At 44.4% G+C, this 17,436-nt stretch overlaps 1 protein-coding gene across 3 annotated transcripts in view; it reads left to right on the top strand.

The window, feature by feature from the left end:
• The first annotated feature begins 5,996 nt into the window (after nt 1-5,996).
• LOC116850973 (insulin gene enhancer protein ISL-1) overlaps nt 5,997-17,436 on the top strand; it is a 33,152-nt gene continuing 21,712 nt past the window's right edge. For 2 of the 3 annotated variants that reach the window (XM_032829874.1, XM_032829873.1), the window contains exon 1: nt 5,997-7,502. In XM_032829874.1, the coding sequence (XP_032685765.1) occupies nt 7,388-7,502 (115 nt within the window). In that variant the 5' untranslated portion in view covers nt 5,997-7,387. The remainder of the gene's footprint in view (nt 7,503-17,436) is intronic. The other variant, XM_032829875.1, reaches the window with a different exon arrangement.

The following is a 17,436-nucleotide window of genomic DNA, read 5'->3' as shown; positions in this document are numbered from 1 at the left end:
CGCAACGATATGTGGAAATATTTTCCGATTTACGAAGATAAACGGAGAGAGAAAAGTGCGAGGGAGGATTTTTGTAATTTCTTTTTTCCCCCTTTTTTGCGCCACACAGCTCGGAGAAAATATTGTAGTAAAAATTACGTTAAAATTGTAATTCTTCTTGCAATGCTTTCTCTGTAAAACTGGACTGCACTGATGTTGCCGTGCAAATTATCATGGAAACAGCAGATTCGACGATCCATATCTGATATACGATATACAAATATTCAAGTAATCACGATCGTTCTGCAGCCAAACGCATATAACACTTTTAAACAAATAATTATATCGGTTGCAATTTTATTTGGTCCAAGATTACAAGGATTTTATTCGTAATTTTTACGATACTTCATCCGCTTATATTTACGTGTATACACAACGTGTATCCGCACAACGAAGCGTTAAAAAAGTATTTGTTCTTGATTTATGGACGTTTAGTTATGATTTTGCGACGTCACAAGTATATCGTGCATCCTGAGACGCGCGAAATCGCCGAAATTGTCGAATTGTCCTCGCAAATGAAGATCGAATACCGGTGGTAGTAAGGGCAAAGGAATTTCGCGAAGCAAGCTTTTCCAAAATTGTTCTTTATAACAGAAAATAACAATGTGATGTGCGAATTGTCAGAATCTTTAAAAATCGATATTCAGTCACGTACACTGAGAGAAAAGATATCTGAAAAATAAAGAATATTTATTCGATGTGGCTACTCTAACAGCACATATTTGCTTAAATCTAAATTATTTTATTTAAATAGAGTAAACAGTGGCTTTCATGTAAAACTAAAGTTTTCAGAAAATGTTTTTCTTACTTGAAAAATACTTTAAATAAGTAAATATGTTATTGTGATACCTCTATCGCGAAATAAATATTTTTTATATCTTTTAGATATTTTATCTTTCAGTGCTCTCTTAAAGTGAATCAATGAATGGTCACTGATATCAGTTATAAGTATAGCACTGAGCAGTTTCAATGCTATACTTATAATTGCAAATCAATATATATTCACTGCTTTCAATGTTTCACTGATTCACTTTAATTAAGAGAATGTATAAATGCGAGAGAGCTCGTAGCAACTCACCGGTACTACTCTGGTGTCTCAAATATCGCGCGTCATATTCAAATGACTAAAATTAAGGTTCCAATTCTAAGTCTTGTTTCAAGTAAATACTTTTAATTATCGCAAAATTTAGTATTTTTCGTTAATTTTCATCTCTCGTTCCTTTGAACCTCTTCTAAAAGTGGATTTTCGCGGGTGGATCGCACAGTGTGTGTAACCTGGTCGGTTCGATATTATTCGGTACGAGCGGGCGGGAAGTAGCGTAGCTCTCTTTCTCTCTCGCGCCGATCGACTCGGCAGCGGCGTGCTGGCGCAACGCGGATTAGCTAATGCGCCGCAAGCGAACCGCGAAAGCTCTTTCCTTTTTTGCCGTGCGAATCGCAGCACGCCACTCGAAGCCGCTGCTCTTTTTTTGCGCAAGCTCCTTTCGCCTCGGCACGAAGAAAGGAATTTCTGCTTGAATCGCGCCGTTGTGCCGTTCAGCACGCGAGAACCGCGCCCGCGGTCCGTTGCGGCCCGGGTTCGCGCTATTCAAAAGTTCCGCTCATCTCGTCACGGCCGCGCGAGCGGATCAATATTGATCCTGCGAAGGTTAGACGACAGGCGAAGCGTATATATCTGCCGGATGAGCTCGAATATCCGTACGGCCGAATATCCGTGCTTTCACTTTCATTTAGCGCCACGCATTTAGCGGCAATTATCGATCGCCGATTGCAGCGTTAATTGCAATCGTCTGATCGTCTTCCACTTTGCACGATAACGTCTATTATCTTGCAGCGCGTAAGATGATGAGAAAAAATGTCTAGCGGACAGTGCAGATGCGTCATCCTTATCCGTTTTAGAATCACAATGTCGAAGTCTAATGATATTAGCTTCCACTTTCATCGCTAGTATCTTTGGCACGATCGTTCGACTTATTCGTTTAAAATACACGAAGGTTATATGCCGAGAGAACATCGTTTACTTTTTCTCAGTTGTACATTTTTGGGCGATAACGGCGTCGATTTGTTCGTAACAGTTCAGATGAAAATTATCTCAACAACTCATCTGCGAGACGAGTTGAGAAATTCATTCTGAATTGGCTGAGAAATAATGATTTAAAGAACACTGAGAAAAAATACTTAAAAATTTATTTGTGGGATATAAAGTTTATTCCTGTGCAAAATAAAATTTACTCTCCTGGGAGGGATATAGTTTATTTCTCTGAAATAAAGTTTATTTCTGTGAATACACATCCCACACAAATAAATCTCTAATTATCTTTTCTTAGTGAAGAAAGTAAGAGAGAGAAAGAGAGAGGATTTTCTTATTTACATTTGCTTTTTTCCGATTTGATTCGCAGAAAATCTGCAACGAATGCATCCGATGTTGAATAACTCTGTTCTCGTCCATTTGCTCTACGTTGAAAATAATCACGCGACTTCGACGGGAAATATCGAAATATCTTGTTTCTCCGAGTAATATTCAGGCAACGTCGGATAAATGAAGGGGGAGGGTTTTTAAGCGGGTCAAATAATATCGTGTTTTTCTGGCTGGAATGTGAAAACAACTGTCGCGGTGTTCAATTCCGACATTCCGCAGACATAATCTCATAAGACATTGATACGACAATGCAGGACGTATCTTATAAAGATGAAATGACTTAACGAGATTTTCGAGCAAAAATCTCGGTAAGATTGAATCGTAATATCGCACGGTAGCGAAAATGAATTAGCGACCCGACAAGCGAGGGAAACATTTATTTCCGCGAGTAAACCACGATCTGCCACGCCGAAAAAGTCCAATGAACAGCGCGGGCAAACTGAATTTCATTTCGATCTACTGTCATGTCGCGTCAGAGCTGCGATAACGGTGGACTCAGTCGACATTAGAATCGCTCGTGTAACAATCAAGTGGCTATTACGCGAAAATGAAGCAGTCGGAAAAACTAAAGAGAGCGAGTTATAGCTAGCTGTACGGCCGATAAAACTTGAAGAAGAGGAAACATAAAACGTCAACACCTCGTCTCTCAAATTCGACTCGCTGATAACAATTGCTGGATAAGTTGTCCATCTCAGTCGCTCGTTTCTGCATGACGGTAGCGTGTATCTAACGTTTTAGTCTTCAGTATTTTTTCAGTGGAGTTTCCGTGCCGCGGAATTCCGCGCAAACAGAGAATAAGAATCGTAAGACGGTAAGGAATTTCTGTCACGGGCACGGAGACACACCTTGCCGCTTGTCGAGAGATGTTAAACCCGAGACTGCAAATTCTTCAGCCACAGACGTAAAATTATATTTCCCCGATTTTTTGTTCACTGAGAGAAAAGGACACTTGAAAATTTATTCGTGGGATATAAAGTTCACATTCACGGAGAAGGAACTTTATTTCGCAGAAACAAACTTTATATATCCCGCAGAGATAAATTCTCAAGAGTTTTTCTCTCAGTGTCGAGAGATAGAGCGTATATACACAGCCGTAATTCGAAATTAATGGGAAGATTTTCGGGGCGTGAAATCGCTTCACCTGCGTGTGTCGAACTCTTCCATTTCCGATTTATTGCCGAAGTTATCCGCTAAGTATGCTTAAAAACTTGCACTTCACCTTCATTTATCTGACGGAATGCCGGCCGAACTTCTCGCTCTCTGCGCAACGTTTCTAACCTCTGTCGGACATTGCGCAGAAATCGACCTAATCGATACCTCGACCAGCGACAGGCAGGAAGAGTTCTGTCGCTTCTGCGGGAAGCGCGCTCGCGGTGTCCTCGAATATTTCTATAAAACAGAACTTTGCCAGGTTAGGAGGGCGACGAAATGTTGCTGATAGTCGCCAAAAGAGCGGCGGAACGGCATTTTGAGACCTCACGCATTCACGGGACAGACGACAAAGAGCGTCGGGGCTGTACGTTAATTTTGAAAAATTGCACGTCGCGCTTAAGTGGCCGCCATTAGAGTTAGATCGTCCGTGACGATCGACGTGCCTCTTTAATCGTTTAAAGTGATGCCGAGTATTCGGCGATCGCTGGTACAATGATTCACGCTAATGCATGGAACACCTCACCACTGATAACTTAACCTTGCACCTTGTGTTTTTCTCCCGCATACATAATATCGCGCGTTATTGCGCGCCTCGGAATTATTTAACGTAAATATCTCATCTCGTATCTCACGATTCGTCATCCGGCTCGAGAGAGATACGATCTGGTATAGTATAAAGGGAATTGTTACACAAGATGAAGCACGAGTCGCACCGAATGTCACACCCACTGCAGATAAGCAAAAAGGGGAGTAGAAAGTAGTACGCGAGGGCGTACTATTGTATCCTACAAAGAACAAATATTTACAAGAGAAATAGATCAGGTTAGAATGAGGAGAGAAACGAGAATATCTAAGCGTCTAGCGCGAGCAAAACTACCAAGCAAAGCTAAAAATAAGTAGATTAAATCAGGATAGAGATAGACAAGAGACAGAGAAAAGCAAGTAATTTCTGTAAGAGTCCAGGAAAATCCAGTGAAAGCATTAATAAAGCTGGATGATTAATTCTTCCAGATCTTTAGACAACTATTTTTAGTAACATGAAGTTCGTCATATCCTTCACTCGATTATCCTGCTATTCTATGAGCACGTTGTGTCCCCCAATCTGGTCTCACATCGTCATTAATTTAAACAAACGATAACCTCACGAGATATTTTCGAATGAACACGTCGCATATTGATTCGCATCTCCTCCAAATTCATTGTTGTTAATTTCGATCACTCTGTCGAGATAAAGGATTCATTTAACACACACGACGGTAAAGAAATGCCAGATAGTGACGTTCATTTTGTGAAAATTCTCCAAGTGAAGTCGTGAACGGTGCAGTTGCACAGGCAGGACGACGCAACCACGAAGTAGCCGAAAAATAAACAAGGGAGGAGCGCGAGGAGAGGATGATATCGCGAGCTAAAGTCGAATGAACACGAGCGTAGCGTGCTGCAGGCACGACATAGATACCAGACCGTTTGGTTACCGCTCAGCCGACGTCGGCCAGCGAGGCGGATCATCGGGGAGAGGGTGAAAGAGGGAGCGAGAGAGATAAAGAGAGAAGGGAGGGAAATGAGAACCGTGTAGAAGCCTAAGGGACGGCACGATGGACCAAGGAGGGTGAAGAGGGAGAGGGAGAGAAAGAGAGAGAAGGAGACAAGAGAAAATACGTCGGCAAAGACGAGCAGACGAATACGACGACATATCGATAGCGATAGAACAAGAGGGAGATTGAGAGAAAGAGGAAGAGAAACGAAACAAAGGAACAACGAAGGGCGACCGGGAGCGTACAAAGAGAAGGGTAGCAGGAGAAGGAAAGTGTAGAAGAGGCACGCGGAGAGGCAAAGAGAGATCAGGAGACAGAGAAAGAGAGAGAGGAAAAAAAAAAGAGAAAGAGCAAGCGTCGGTAGGAGGAGAGAGCGTCGAGATGGAGGTGGACTCACGGCGTCCTGCGCGGCAAGGAGGAAAAGGATACGAGAGTCGCGGAGGAGGCAGAGAGAGGACTGGCACGCGAATCGATTAGGTGCGCGGTCGGCCATTTTGTTGCCGGCTCGCCGGGGTCGTGGAGGCGTGGATGCAGGACGGCGTCGACTCCACCGCGTGGACGAATCCGGCCGGGATCGCACGCCGTTCTCTCGCGTTCGATAGGACGCACCAGCGTGGACGCCCGATGCTGGAAGGGAGGAAGGTTAGAGTGCGGGGTACGTTGGTAGTGGGGCACCGTCGGCGGTGTGCGTGAGCGAGGGAGAGAGAGCAGATAAAAGAGAGAAAGAGGGAGGGAGAGAGCGAACGAGCGAGAGAGAGAGTGAGAGCGAATAATGTGGGGGGAGGAGGAGGAGGTTGGCAGCTCGGTTAGGTTGGGTCGCGTTCTCGAGCAGACTATAGCGAGACACCTACATAACTGGCAGTCAGTGGCTCCCAGGGCCCCGCGCCGTCAGTCTCGTTGGGGTAGTTTCGTGCAACCGTGCGTCTCTCTTCCTCTCTCTCTCTCTCTCTCTCTCTCTCTCTCCCTCTCTCTCTTCCTTCTCTTCCCCTCTCTCTTTCTCTCAGTTCGGCCTCCCCTTTCTTTCTCTCTTTTCCTCCCGCTGTTACCCCCCTACCATCCTCCTGCTCTTCCGCGGTCTCTACCTTCCTCGAGGTTTCGTCCGCCTTCGCCTGCCACAATGATTGTTTCTTTTGCTCGCGCTCGCCATTGTCCGCCGTTTTCGTTCAACCCGTTCGTACGTCGCGGCTAGTGAAGATTCGTCTTGCTTTCACGTCGCCACCGGCCGCTTCTTCTCGCCGCTAATAGTGAGTGATAAGAACATAATCGCGCTGTCGTGTCAAGTGCCGCGACGTGTCGCAACCGCGAGTCGGTCCCCGTGTATGGACCCAGGGCCTGACAGCAGTCGATGACTCCCGGGAGCACCCGTTACGGTGGTAAGGACGAGGAGATCGGCCACGGAAATCGCAGTAGCCGGTAAATGTCTGCCTTGTGTCACGTCGGTGATATCCCGCTTGCTTAGCGGAGAAAACTCGCAGAAAATCGGTCGTAGAACTTACAGGGTGAGTCGATAAAGGTGGCGAGGAAAGTACCGCGAAAGAGTGGAAGAAAGACTTCCGGTAATCCGGAAGAAGTCTTCGCGGCAACAAAGTGAAAGAATGAGGCGGCTGGAGCGACTACACCGCTGGAGCAACGCTGAGAGAGAAATACCGGACGAATTAAGCAAATTTCCTACGTGCGAAGCTAGAAATCGTCCAAGTACCGAGTGAATCCACGATCTAGCGAGAAATCGCGGGAGTACCGGGCGTTCTGGATGAACGTCGAGAAGTCGATGCATGACCGGAGCACAGACAACGCACCGGTGGGATATTTGAACCCGCGTGTCAAGTCGTCGAGAGCCGACGAATGCGCGAAGTCTTTTTCATCCTCTGCCACGAGAGACTCCTTCCCAATTTCGATGAAGCTACAATGTGAGCCGCGCTATAAATATCGATATCAAGCAGTTGATCGTTCGAGATTGACTGCCCCGAAAGTACCGCTCTTGATCGCGTGAGGATACTGCAGTTCAGGTGCCGGAGAATCTTTCGACGAGACGAGGAACGCGGCTATCCGTTTTGCCCGGAGCGGATCTGGACCGCCGGTGATCTCGGCACGCTCGCGAAAGGGTGGACGTTCGCGAGCGCCGTTGAAGTTTCGCGAATATAGGGATACGGCCTGTGGTCGGTACGAAGGCTTCAAGATTGCTCGAAAACCGTCGCGCGAGGTGCGCAGGAGTGGAGGAGCTGCGGAAATAGGGGGTGCCGGCGTAATGCAGCGGGTGGGCGCAGCCGGGGGGCCCGGGCCCATCGGCTTCCAGGGCCCTCCAAGATCACTGAAGATCTCGCCGGTGAATATACAGGACGAGCCCAGCGATCCTACGCAGAGTGAGTATCAGATGCGCACCCCTTGGCGATAAGAAGTCTATTCTCCTTAACTCAACAACACTTCTTGTCTTTAGAACGTAAACAAGTGTATAGCCTAATCCCTTCGAAGGAAAAAGCACGGCACTGGTTCAGCTGAGAAAGACAGGCCGCGTAGAACAAATGTACTTGTATTCTGAAACCTTTCCATTTATTTTCGCGTGAATTCATCTCTGATGAGTTTGCGTCCATATTTCATGAAACGCTTCGCACAATCTGCCCGTATGTATCTGTCATAACGTTCTAAATACCTTAAATATTATGACAGATAAGCCGTATCTTCCTCTGGAGTCCTTTCGGAATTATTTACCGTAAAAGTCTGCGAGAATAACACTCATTTGGTGCAAAATAAAACTTGATAAATATGTACTCCGCAACATCGACCGACTCAGGTCGAAAACACATTGAACAGAATTGATTTACATCAGATTTGCATTCTGACTTTCGAACGTGAAGGATCGGCGAGTGACTGGGAGAATACTCTGCGATGCAGCGTTATGTTGCACTGTAAACGGCGTTGCAATTACCGAAAAGATTTCGTACGCGTGGCTGATAATCAAGAGTGCGTAAAGCGTTCTTGTCGTGCGATATGTTGACACTTGCAGACGATCTTAATTGCAAGACAGGCTAACGATCCGTGTTACGTAGATCACGTCCAACGATTGCTCTTTTTTTGATCATACGATCTACGGCATAGAAACTGAATTTATAACAAACAGATCGCAAAATAAATGAGCGTCCAAAATAATGAAGGGAAACGTAAGGGTACACTGAAAGAAAATATTGATTAATCCAATAAAGATTATTTCCAATCCAATAAAGTTACTTTCGGCCCCAACTATAATCTTTGCTTGTTTTAACACGAAAGTGTTGTAGCAGTAATGTATGCATAAGGTATCATCACTAATATTAAAGTAAAATTTCACTAAAACATGGTTTTTATAATTTTTAATAATTATTTCTTTACGACACTGTAGTTACAAACGTCAAACATTTTTTCTCAGTGCGAAGAGAAGCTGAACGAATTAAGACGTCGCGTTAAGACCAAAATTATTGTTTCCTCATGGAATTCAAATCAGGACATGCGACGTGGGTGTACTTAGTGTCCCTCACGATCCTCACAGTGACGTGGAGTCGATGATGCGCTCATAGAACTCGGACGAGTCTTTTTCGCGTGCTGCTGGCGCTCGTGATCTCATTTATTATTAACCGGAGTTATCGCATTTTCATAATCGGATACATGGAATATTTAACGGCACGAAACGATTCGCCGATGATTTTCTGTAATTAAATGTTAGCAGTATTGCGTTTAACACGTGTTTTTCGCGCGGGCGCGCCGACGAGATCGCAATTATCGCGGGGCAACATTAATATCTGCCGCATTTATCTCTCATAATTATTGCGGTGCTACATTTTATTCGCGAAGAATGATGAACGCGCGTCCGCAACGGCGCGGCGCGCCGGCGGCGGCGCGTCACGATGCGAGCTCGCGGTCCTTCATTTACCCTGGCGATTAATTCGATAATGTTCAATGGGATGGATGAATAATTAAGTCGCGAAACAGGCTCTCGTGGTATACGCCAAGGAACGACAATTAAATTAACGTGGAAATTGTAAAAGCTCGCGATCGCGCGTTACAGCGCGAGGATGGAAATCGATGCGATCCTCGGCTGCCGCGCGCACACAAGCAACAATAATCCTAAGGCGATAGTCTAAAAATCTGTAATCCGTGTATCGTAATACAGATGTGGCAAAAGCATGCTTTGTTTCAGCTGTCGCGTTTCCACTTTGGCTAACGTTGCGAACATCGGCCGGGAAGCTTGCAACAACTTTGGCTAGATCATAGTTAGAACAAAGGAGACTCCAAGTTTCGGTAGACCCCGGAACTCCGCCAGGAAATGTCCGGTGATTCATTCCGTAATCAGATCTCGCGGTGCGCGCAATAGAAAACGTACAATCTTCCGCTGGATAAATCTCAAGTACGATTAAAAAGTCGAACAGCTCTGCTCGATACAAGTATTTAAAGCATGTCTCGGTTTTAATTCGCGCGAGGAATTTAATTCATTTGTTACCACCTAATCGCGAACATGTACTTTGCGACTGTTGCGCCGTTGAGTCGAAAATAGACTCGGCCGGTTTTGCGCCACATGCACTCCCGGCGGCTTAATAGCGAGCTCCGCTGTCGGAAATCAAAACATACGAGCAAACAGTTATTAAAGCCTTCTTCGAAGAGAATGAGGCACTCTTCTCCTCGAATACACGAAGCCGAAGCGGGGGAGGGGGGGGGGCGGGGGGGTGCGAATTAATCACGAAACCTTCCTTTTTTAAATTCGACTGATTTGCAATCGAAAATATTCTTTCCACTACAAAGATGCGCATGATGTACGCCACGATACTCTGAGAAAGAAACTTTAAAACTTTACTTGCGAAAAAACTTTATTTCACAGAGAAGCAAACTTTACGTCCCGCAAATAAATTTCCAATTTTTTTCTCTGTGTAGAAATTTGTCCTCAGTGTAGCGAGACAAACGCGACGAATAATGAATCTCCTCGAAATTTTTGAGGCGGGGAGTGTCGCGCTGTCCCTGTCGCGCGACACTCGTCGAGACTCCCAGTCGTCGAAATTTCATCGCGTTGGCGACAGGACGGCTCGTGCGAGTGGAGTATCAGTTGGTCCACGTCGACGTGCGGTTGTAACGCGATTTCCTCGCGACACACGTGACGCTCGCGCGCGTATGCTCTCGCGTCAACTACTCTCTTACTCTACCGATGCGGAGGCCCTTGATGTGGCTTCCTCGCAAATTACACCGCAGCGTGTGCAACTTTGTCCGCTATTTACGAGCTCCGTATCAATATGTGCAGCCTCGGAGGGAGAGAGGAACACGGTTCGCTCGCTCGCTCCCGCAACCAACAAAAATTCGCACTCGAGCGCGAGCCGCGTGTCTCTCTCTCTCTCTCTCTCTCTCTCTCTCTCTCTCTATCTATCTATCTATCTCTCTTTCGCGCGCGCGCACGGTGACGCGACGCAAAAATGTCGATCCTCTCTTTTTCTCCCGCGTCACATTGCGTCGCGCCGCGTCCGGACGAAATACGGTTTACGTCGGTTTTAATTAACGGCTCATACATTTGCATGATTAGACCCTGAAACGGAGTTACGCGGTATCGGCATTCCGTGCATCGGGAACGACCGGGACATTAATGACGGGATTCCTCGCTCGGACGCTCACCGACGCATATAACTCCGCCCTGACGTCGGTGTTAAATATTTAAATATTTGTTTTTTCCTCCCTCTCTCTCTCTCTCTCTCTTTCTAACCGGTATCAAGCGTGCGAGCGTGAGCGGCCTCGTATCTGCACGCCGCCGGCTTTCTATCATGTAAGTCACACGGCACGCGCGCGCGCGCGCGCACACACGGCTGCGTAATTAGAGCGAATGTACGCGATGTGATTAGCGCGATGCCGCGATGACGCGCGTTTGTTTACCCGGCAATTTCTCCGTGACGGGATGACAATAAACAACCGAGGGAGAGAGACACGACGCGGTAGACGACCGGACTCGCAAAGGTGCCGTGTTGACATTGATAAGTGGTCCGCCACCGAAAGCTAATGTGACGATGTGCCGAGAGGAATCGGCAAGGAGAGACGCGAGAGTAGCGATGAAGAAGAAGGAACGTCTCATGTATTCGATACATCGCGGCAAGTGTAACACACACACGCATAGACGAGTGTCGCGAAGATGCGACCGATATTTCGCGACGGAAAAGCGATACTTTGATTCTTCACACGAGGCTCTGCGAGCAAGTCAGATATTTTTTGATATTTCCGCACGCACAGAATATTACATACAGTTGCTCACCGAAATTGCAGACACGCAGTCGGGTATAGCGCCGAGAGAGAGAAAGAGAGAGGATTGATTTTTTCCCTTTCTTCGAAAAAAAGAACCTTTAATTAAGCGTGACGATATTGGTGACGCGACCTCTGGTCCATTCGGCTATCCGCGGCGCCCGCAAAACGGAATATTTCTCTGCGCTGACCCGACCTAGTCCACTAATAACGGACTGTGAAGCGACAGAAATATTGACGACTGCCGTACAGGTCGATTCGATCGTAAAGAGGCGGAAGGAATTAATTCGCGAGAGGTGTTTGGCAAGCTCCTGCGGGGACATCGGGAACCAGTTTTCAGAGTCTTCCAAAATTACGATCGCTTCCTAGGCAGTGTCGCGGCAAACAGCCGGTGTGCATAATCGATAGTAAATTTCCAGAGATAAGGATCTCTACGCCAATTTTCGACTCGCCTCCCCCCTAATCCCAATTGTTCAGCCCGACGCTTATACTGACAAACGATTTATTTCGTCCGCGTGAGAGGAGAGACGCGTGTGCGCGTAAGAAACAGGGAACGAATGGTTTCGGCGGATATCATCAGCCGATTAGAGTGCAGATGTTCTCATACGGAGATTACGAGCCGCTTCCACCCTCCGCGGCGCTGTCCTGCGGGGGTTAGGCCGGTCATGCAGGGCGACGGAAAGTGGATATAACGTCATAGGGTAGACTTGATTGAATTATCATGAGTGTTTGCGGAACGGCCGCCTGCAATTGAATTAGACGCGGGGTCTTTTCTATTGGCGCGCGTGGACATCTATCAGTGTCTTCGACGCAAATTCTCTGTCTCTTTCTTCTTCCTCTCATTTCTCTCTGCCTGCTCCCTCTCATCACGAAATGCAGAGCTACGAGAAGTTGTATTCGTTTGTAGTGTACGAAATACTTTCAGACGATTCTTTTGTGCACTCACGTGGCTTAGTTAATCTTAATATTGATGAAGAAAGCTCCCCATTGTCCATCTCTCTTTAATCCTTTTGAGCCCCAAGGGCGCCGTGAACGCCCTTACAACATTTCTTATAAAACTCGAACAAAGCTGCAGGAGCGTGTTTCGAGTTTTAAAATCGAAAAGCTAGCTATACAGAAAGATACGTGCTACTTTCAAGTAAACGTTACTTGTTTCGAGTATTTCATAAGTTTATATATTCGCTAATCTATTATGATTTTTCATCATAAGCATCAAATTTATTCAAAATACATTCCGATTCATAGTAAGTTCAGCATTGCAATTAAAAAAGAATATTCAATTAAAACAAGATTCGATTAGCTTATTACATGTATAGAGAAGAAATACTTGAACATTTATCTGAGGGATTTAAAATTTATTTCTGTGAATGAACTTTATATCTTAAATACAAGTAAAAATTTTAAAATATTCTTTTTCTCAGTGTATATTTTGAGATTATTATCAAGAAAGTATTCTTTTTTGCGGATACCTATTACTTAAAAGAAAGGAAGTAAACTGAGTAATCGTTTTTCTTAGCCACGTAGAGTGATATTTTTCTGTGTGTAGTTTTACAATTGATTAAAAACCTGAAAGGCGCTGTCACAGTGTTTTTCTCTGCTTCTATAAAAATTTTCGGATGTTGCTGTTATGGTTTCCTTCGAACACAAAGAGTTAAAGAGACAATCAGGCGTAAGTGAGTAAGAGACTCGCGGACAGTTGTTTGAAATTATTTCCCAATCGTTATTAATGAGAATAACGACATCAATGACGACATATGTTGTCTAGACGATGTATCGATGCGCGGAAAGGTTCTCTTTCGTTGTCGTAGAAACGTAATCATTCGGTACACAGAGTTATCAGTGATATTCTCCGTGACATACGTAAGACGAAAAATCAGTGCGTTACGGGGATCAAAGGCGCGCCGCCATGTGAAGAAGGGCTTACCGCGAACGCATCGAATGAGACGTTCGATAAGGCCGCGGCTTATCACGTGGTCGATTGATTAGGCTAGTTGACGTACGATAAGGATCTCCATCCGTTGATCGTCGCATGACGTTTTGACTTGCCGGACAGCCATGACCGCGTAGTTTGGGTCAGTTCGCATTACCGGGCTGGGGACTCGCGAAAATGGCTCCCTATGTTCGTTCACGGCAATGAATCGCGTTAACAGTTGCGTATCTTCTTGTTATCTCACGCCCGCGGCATCGGCAGTGAGACTCGCATTCGAAATTACAATTAAATAAACCAAAGTTTTGCGATTAAATCGCAAGATTGTCTCGCCTGTCACGACCTTATCTGGTCGAGACTCGAAGTCCTATGAAACTGAGTATCGTTGAATTGTCAGAGTTGAATTATCATTCCGTAACACGAGCGACTTGACACGACCGTGTAGCGTTTACCGTACCACCAAGACACGTCATTGCACTCAAGCGAATTAAAGGCAAACGCGAGCCGAGCAGCAGCCGATTGCTGTGACACGGCTGACCGGGAAGTCCCTTCCTTTCTGTCACGCACTGATCAGATTGAAAGTCTTCTCGACACGGGTCGAAACATTTTTTTACGTAGCTTTGCTCAAAAATGCCGGGAGATTTTTGCGGGTCGTCTAACGTCACCGACTTGCTCCAACTTACATTGATCTTCAACTCGCTCGAATCGGACTTTGTGATCAAAATATCTGTCTCTTAACCCTTTTAGAGGCTTTCTGATTTCTTTATGTCAGAAGAAAATTATTTCATTTTAAAATGACACGAATAGGACATTTGTCAATCGTGTGACGAAATTTTTCTCCTTCTCTTGTGGAATTTTGTGCTGATTGTTTATTCACTGTAATGTTATATTTTATTAATAACGTCCGAAATAAAAAAAAATTGAACTAAACATAGGAGAGAATTACCGAAATTGTATCGGCCTCCTAAATCATAAATAATTTCTTTAAATGTTTATGGTACGCACAAAATAGATATAATCTGAACACTTCTTGTTTATATTTATCATTGCTCATGTATTTCTCATTGTTACGAGATGTCGTTCATATTATAATAACAATAAAGAAATCGATGAGATACAATTTAAGAGACCGATACGATTTCGGCAACTCTCTCCTCGTCGGTGTTCCTGAAAAGTTTAATCCCAGGGAAAATCTCGGACGCCATAAATTCACATTTCGCAAATTAGCCGAGAAACGATGGTCAGAGAGATATCTCAACTGTCAGAGTGACTTAATTGTCTTTCGGAGAGATAATAGAAACTACATAATAGAACTGCTTAGAGACTGGAAGAGTAGGCTCCATCCTATCGTGAGGAACATCGTAGATGCTCGCGTTAGCACCGCCGCAGACCCAAATAGCTTTTGCAAAATTATTATAAAGAATAGACGGAGGAGCCACTCTGACGCGGAGATGTCGTGATTGCGATGTGGTTCACGGTTTATACGGTCGTCCGCAGGCCACTTGGTCATTGTTCTCGCCTCGAGAAAGTCCAGAAGGCCTGGTCAGACCCAAGCTCGCCGGGGCCAGCCGGCGCCCGCCGCCAGACTTGCCAAGTCTCCGGTTTACAGCACGAGGATCGACGACACGAGGACCTATGCTTCCCGTCATTAGACCCGTCTAACGAGAAGGTTAGAACGGGACCGGTGCGGTTCGAGAGGGCTTATCGTAACGGGCTGCTTATAAAGAAGCATAATCGTTGTTCGACTACGGACGCAGCAGCCCGTTGCTTTATCGTCATCGCCGATCTCGTCCGGGACGATTTTCCGGCAGAAAAATTTGCGAGGTTTGTTCGATTGACAACACTCGGTTCCATCGTGTGGAACGCAACGGGCTCGCTTCGTCCAGGCCTCAATTGTTTAAGTCTGTTCGCTCTGTCTCGTTAGATTTGCGAAACGAACTTTGGATGGTGTTGGGGACATTAGGAAAAAAATAGGAGTCATAGGCCGGTATTCATAGTCCGATCTTATATTTAAGATCATCTTAAGTACTGTTTTAAGATGTCATGAACCAATCGCAGAGTCGTATTCGCATCTTAAGACATTACTTAAGACGGCTTTAAAATAAGATTCGACTATGAATATCGGCCATACAGATCGCACGTTTTCCTTTCCATAGCAATCGAGTAAAACAATTCTCAGTTGCAATAACGAATATCATTACAAAGCTCCATATACGTAAGACATGAAGACTATCGATGAAATATCTGCATAATCTTTCGCGTAACTCATAGACAATTATCAAATGCAGGTCGAGGTACGTTCGTTGCTACTTATTATCACGATTACTGTAAAAAATAAATGAGTAAGGTAAAAGTTCCCCAATATCCGGACACTCACCTGCACCGAGAAAAAAACACTTGAAAACTTATTTGTGAGATATAAAGTAAATTCATAGAAATAAACTTTGTATATTTTACAGAAATAAACTTTATATTCCAAATTGAAAATAAATTTTCAAGTATTTTTTTCTCAGTATAAATCTGATCATTCTTATTGTTTTGGTGTGTTTAAATACGAATATTCAACTTTCAATATATATTATATGTAATATATTTAATATACATACACACACATATTCTGTGTTGAAAGTTTAAATATCCGTAGTTAAGGGCCAAAACAATAAGAATGTCCATTTAAATAGATGTTTGGAAATGAATACTTTAACCTTAACTGTGCAATTACTCGAACTCGTAAACGGAGTTTCGGAGTTCCATGTGACATCGGTAATGAGAACTCTACATAACTCTAACTTGTTTCTTATGCTTTACCGTCGTATTAATAGTGAAACACATCTTTATTTGACTACAAATGTCAGGTATATTCGGATTAAAACAGGTCAATAAATTATCGATAATACGTCAGAGTGTGGAATAGATAATGCTTTTTTTATTATTATATGTATATAGTATATCTGGGAAAAACGTTATTGTCATCATTACTATTGCCATTCATTTAGATATCATGAAAATTTTGCTCACGACATTTCTCCACGCTTTGGTAATAAAAATGCCATTCGGCCGGCAGAATGAAATATGTTGAGTTCAAGAAGCTCTACTTCAGTTTCTACATTGCAAATAAGTATATATATATTGCGTATATGTATATGCGTATCGTATGTATGCCGCGGTGTCACTTTGCCGAATTGTCGCGTCGAGTTGGTACGTCAGAAACTTCGGACGGGGACATGAATAATTATTCTGTTACGACCTGCGGCCGCTAAGTAATCACTCGGTAATCACGAGACGAAAGATTCATTAAAGCGGCTGTTTTGTTATAACTTACTCGAGTTTATAAAGTGGCGTGACAGTTAGGAAGTGGTTGTAGAGCGAGTGTTATCTCAGCTCGCATAAAGTAATTTGATTAATTCCCTTTTTCTTCTTTTCTTGTTCTGTGAAAAACGCACTCACACGCGACTTGGGAACGGGTTGCGTTTTCTTGCTGCGTACTCGCTGCTCGCTGATCCATTAGAGCGTAAATTTATTTTTCACGGTCGAAGTGATTCGTGCCTTTCTCGTTGTGTCTTTGCGATAAATCCGTCAATATAATAGATAAATAACTCGAGATTGAGATATCCTATACATATTACAACAAGTGTAAAATTATTATCTCTCTCTTTCTCTTTCTTCGAATCTTCTTCTTTGGATGATTACATAGAAAAAATATTATAGTTTCTTTTCTCGCATAAATTCTTTACAAATTATATTTCTAGCAGTTCAGGAATAAACTGTCAGTAATGTCTATCTTGCTGAGGAACACAGCAGATTTCGCTAGAAACTCAGCAAGTATTTCAATAGCATTTCAGGTACTAAAATACAAATAGCACATATGAAATGGGAGAAGTGAATTACTGCAAAGTGTCGTTCTACGGTCGTCGGTTGCAAAATCCTGTAATAATGTCTACTATTAGATTCTGTTCGTATATCATCGGTCTATAATCGTCGCGACTCGTTTCTTTTTATAAATACGTCGACAACTGGAGAATCACTTGCGGGGGAAGATCCGCGAAAGGACGTCTGTCGGTTACGTCGAAATTCCTCCAACAGCGAAGTGCCAAGTTCACGCGCAAGTCTGCCCCCCCCCCCCCCCCCCC

Source organism: Odontomachus brunneus, unplaced genomic scaffold (assembly GCF_010583005.1).
Source record: "Odontomachus brunneus isolate Ranch 3 - 2012 unplaced genomic scaffold, Obru_v1 Obru_scaffold_162, whole genome shotgun sequence".
In the NCBI taxonomy this organism is placed as follows: Eukaryota; Metazoa; Arthropoda; class Insecta; order Hymenoptera; family Formicidae; genus Odontomachus; species Odontomachus brunneus.
This window is presented reverse-complemented; position numbering and strand designations above follow the sequence as displayed.